Here is a 3,619-nt window from a genome sequence, read left to right as displayed (position 1 = left end):
TAAACTACCTCCAAAGTGTCCTTGGAGTAAGGACATCACCAAGACCAAAACTCTATATAGTGGGGGAATGAATAGCAAAGTTTTTTTTTTTTCTTTTTGGGCTGTGCAATGGCCTAATAATTAGAATTATACTATATTTAAACTACCTCCAAGGTGTCCTTGGAGTAAGGACACCACCATGACCAAAACTCTTTATAGTGGGGGAACGAAAATAAAAAGAAAAAGAAAATAATGATGATGTGGAAATTTGTGGGAGTTCCAAAAACTTCGGTTTTATATATATATATATATATATATATATAGATAACAAAATTGGTGCCACGTTTACCAACCTGCCGAATTGGGAGCACAAATTGTCCCAGCATTACTCCTATATATATTGACATGATTATAGCATATAAGGAACATAGCAATACTGCACGATTACTCAGCTATAGCTCTCTCTCTCTCTCTCTCTCTCTCTCTCTCTCTCTCTCTCTCTCTGCTTCTAGTGTTCTCCTCGTTTCTCCTCAATCCTCATCAATGGCTTCAGCAATGTCCACGAAGGCATCACCTGTTCATCCACAAAAGATAACAACTGTGAAAGCACTAGTTGAATCAACTGGCTCCTCCTCCATCCCTTCGTTTTACAACCTCACCCCTTATCTCCGTGATGAACCAATAGCCGGTGATGCAGAAGATTTAATCCCCATTATCGACATCTCTCTTCTTGTTTCTGGTACTCCTGAAGAACAGTCCCAAATCATCCATCAACTCAGCAAAGCCTGCTCAGACTGGGGCTGCTTCATGGTACAGTTTATCTTATCTGTTTTGAGCTTTCTATTAAATTTTTTTCTTACGTGTCTATAGTTTTTGCATATTACTGAGATTTGATGAGGGTCTTATTAGGTGATTAATCATGATGTGACGGAGAGTCTGACGAAGGCAATGATAGCTTCGTTTCAAGAATTTTTCGACTTGCAAGAGGAGGAGAAGAAAGAGTATCAAGGAAAACATGTCATGGATCCAATCAGGTGTGGTACAGGCTTTAATCCTTCAATGGATAAAGCAAACTTTTGGAGAGATTTTCTCAAGTGCTTCGCCCATCCTGAATTTCATACACCCAACAAACCAGCTGGGTTCAGGTACATTTCTTTTCATTTCAGATTTAACCTCCTAAATCATATCACATATTATGAATAAAAAAATCAAGTTCTAAAGTATTAAGAATCTGTTATGATTCTAATGTCTTACTTTGCTTAAGTGTAAGTTTAAGCATATGTATATAAATTTTTTACTTTACTTTTCTTGTAAGTCGGTTTTCAAAGGTAAATTCTATCCATGAGTTTGTAATATTTAGTATTAAGGCCAACTGCCAAAGTTGATATAGAGGTTGGAGTGTTCCACATTGCTTAAGGGTAAGTTTAAACATGTGTATATAAGTTTTTGGACACTTTTCCATAGCAAGAGTTTTTAAGGGTAAGTTCTACCCATAAGTTTGTATACAACGTTATATGCAATTTGTTCAATCTACTTAAACTAAGAATTTTCCTTCTTCTAATTATGATAAATTTATTTTTCAATTAAAATTTCAATAATAATAATTTGGTCATGGCCAATGCAATTCATAATGAATGGTTTAATTATATTTTTGTTGACACAGTGAGATTGCAAGGGAGTTCAGCAAAAGAAACCGGGAAGTAGTAATAATATTACTGAAAGCTATATCAAAGAGCTTGGGGTTAGAAGAGAGCTACGTAGAAAAGGCTGCCAATTTCGAGTTGGGTTTTCAATTGCTCGCTGCTAACTATTATCCAACTTGTCCAGAGCCAGAGAAAGCAATTGGCATCCCCGCTCACTATGACCATGGTCTGCTAACCACTTTGGTAAATAATGGCGTCTCTGGCCTTCAAGTAAAGCATAACGAAAAATGGTTTAATGTCAATATCCCTGCCAATGTACTCTTTGTTCAAGTTGCTGATCACTTGGAGGTACATTCTATCATGCTTCTTGAACTCCATTTTTAAATGTCCCCATGTGTTATTCATCTTCTCAATTTTGTTACTTAAATTTGTGCACTCTTAAATATGTGGTTGGTTCGATTTTAGTCTCGTAAATATGGGTTGCTTCAACATTCCATTAGCTGTGTAAGTACAAAAAAAAAAAATTTAAAAATTAAAAAACACAAAATTGTTCACTTTGTATAATTTCAAGGACTAAATAAAAACTCTTTAAATTTGAAGGATTACATGATTAAACTTACACCAAATTTCATAATGGAATTAAATTAGAAATTACCCAACACTTATTTAAGTTAAATGTGACACGTGACATGCGTGAATAAGCTTAAAGGCAAGACAGAAAAATAGTGCTTTGATCTTGACTTGTTAACAAATGTTTGCTGAGAGAGAGAGAGAGAGAGAGGTATTTTTTTACTTCTAGCCAACTCTGAACTACTTTCTGAAAACTTTTTATTTTTTATTTTTAATGAGGACTAAGAACACAAAAAATTAAAATTATATAGTTTTCTTCCATTTGGGACATAAAGAAATTTTCTAAATACCTGAAAGGAAGAGTTTACCGTGTTAAGTAGCCTAAATGGCCAAAATGAAGAACTAACCCTATAAATAAATAAATTAAAAATTAAAAATAGGTAAATGATCGTAACAGTGAAGCGAATACTCGAATGAGGGCTGATCGTTTTCTTTTTTCTTTATATGTGTATGTGTAATTATATAAATTTTTATTTAAATATCATTTGGCTTTATGTTTTTCACTTATCATGTTTTTGACATATGAATATTTAACTAAATGAACAATTTTTTGAATTAAAATCTAAATTTTCTGAATATAATGTTTCCCTGCAAGATTTTGAGCAATGGCAAGTACAAGAGTATTGCACACCGGGCACTTGTGAATAACAAAGCTACAAGGATGTCCATAGCTCTGGCACATGGACCGGCACTAGACACAGTTATGAGGCCAGCACCAGAGTTAGTTGACAATGAAAGTGATCAACCTGCATATGTTGAAATAACATATAGGAAATTTTTGGAATTGCAGCAAACTGGGAGGCTGAGATCTAAATTCCAATCGGATGTTGAACAAAGCAAAGCAGATTGAGCTAGTTGATTGGTTTACAAAGTCAATTTCTCAATTTAGTGCTTGATAATAATAATGAATAAATGTTGGACAATTTGGTTTAATTTCAAATTTTAAATTTGAGAGTTGAAAACTTAACTTAGACCAAATTTAAGATTTTCATCCATGTTGTTCTCATGTTAGTTTTTTTTTTTTTTTTTTTTTTTTGAGCATATGCTCACATGTTTGTTGAATTTAATATTTAGTAATGAATTTTGTTGGCTTGTTGCTATCTATGCTACAGTTACTATGTATTAAATGTCATATTTAGCACATAATCCTTTTTTTTTTTAACCTACATACGCAATTCTTATTAATGTATTTATCTATGATACCTTATATTAGCATCTCTTTTTCCAACATTATAGACAGGATAGTATTAATATTATAAATTTTACTACATTATCTTTATAGATTGATGTGTCAATTTTTAAACCAAAAAAAAAAAAAAAAAAAAAAAACTAAGATATATATGTGTATATATCATTTTGTTAATATG

General features: G+C 32.6%; 1 protein-coding gene across 1 annotated transcript; it reads left to right on the top strand.

Moving 5' to 3' along the window:
- Nucleotides 1–471: 471 nt before the first annotated feature.
- On the top strand, nucleotides 472–3,165 carry LOC115967307 (protein DMR6-LIKE OXYGENASE 2-like). The gene is made up of 4 exons (XM_031086384.1): nucleotides 472–789; nucleotides 889–1,124; nucleotides 1,643–1,970; nucleotides 2,848–3,165. The coding sequence occupies exons 1-4, from the start codon at nucleotides 523–525 to the stop codon at nucleotides 3,100–3,102; spliced, it is 1,086 nt and encodes a 361-aa protein (XP_030942244.1). The 5' UTR covers nucleotides 472–522; the 3' UTR covers nucleotides 3,103–3,165.
- The last annotated feature ends 454 nt before the right edge of the window (nucleotides 3,166–3,619 follow it).

Source organism: Quercus lobata, chromosome 11 (genome assembly GCF_001633185.2).
Source record: "Quercus lobata isolate SW786 chromosome 11, ValleyOak3.0 Primary Assembly, whole genome shotgun sequence".
NCBI classification, from domain to species: domain Eukaryota; kingdom Viridiplantae; phylum Streptophyta; class Magnoliopsida; order Fagales; family Fagaceae; genus Quercus; species Quercus lobata.
Note: the sequence above shows the minus strand (reverse complement) of the source record. Positions and strands in the feature narration are given on the sequence as shown.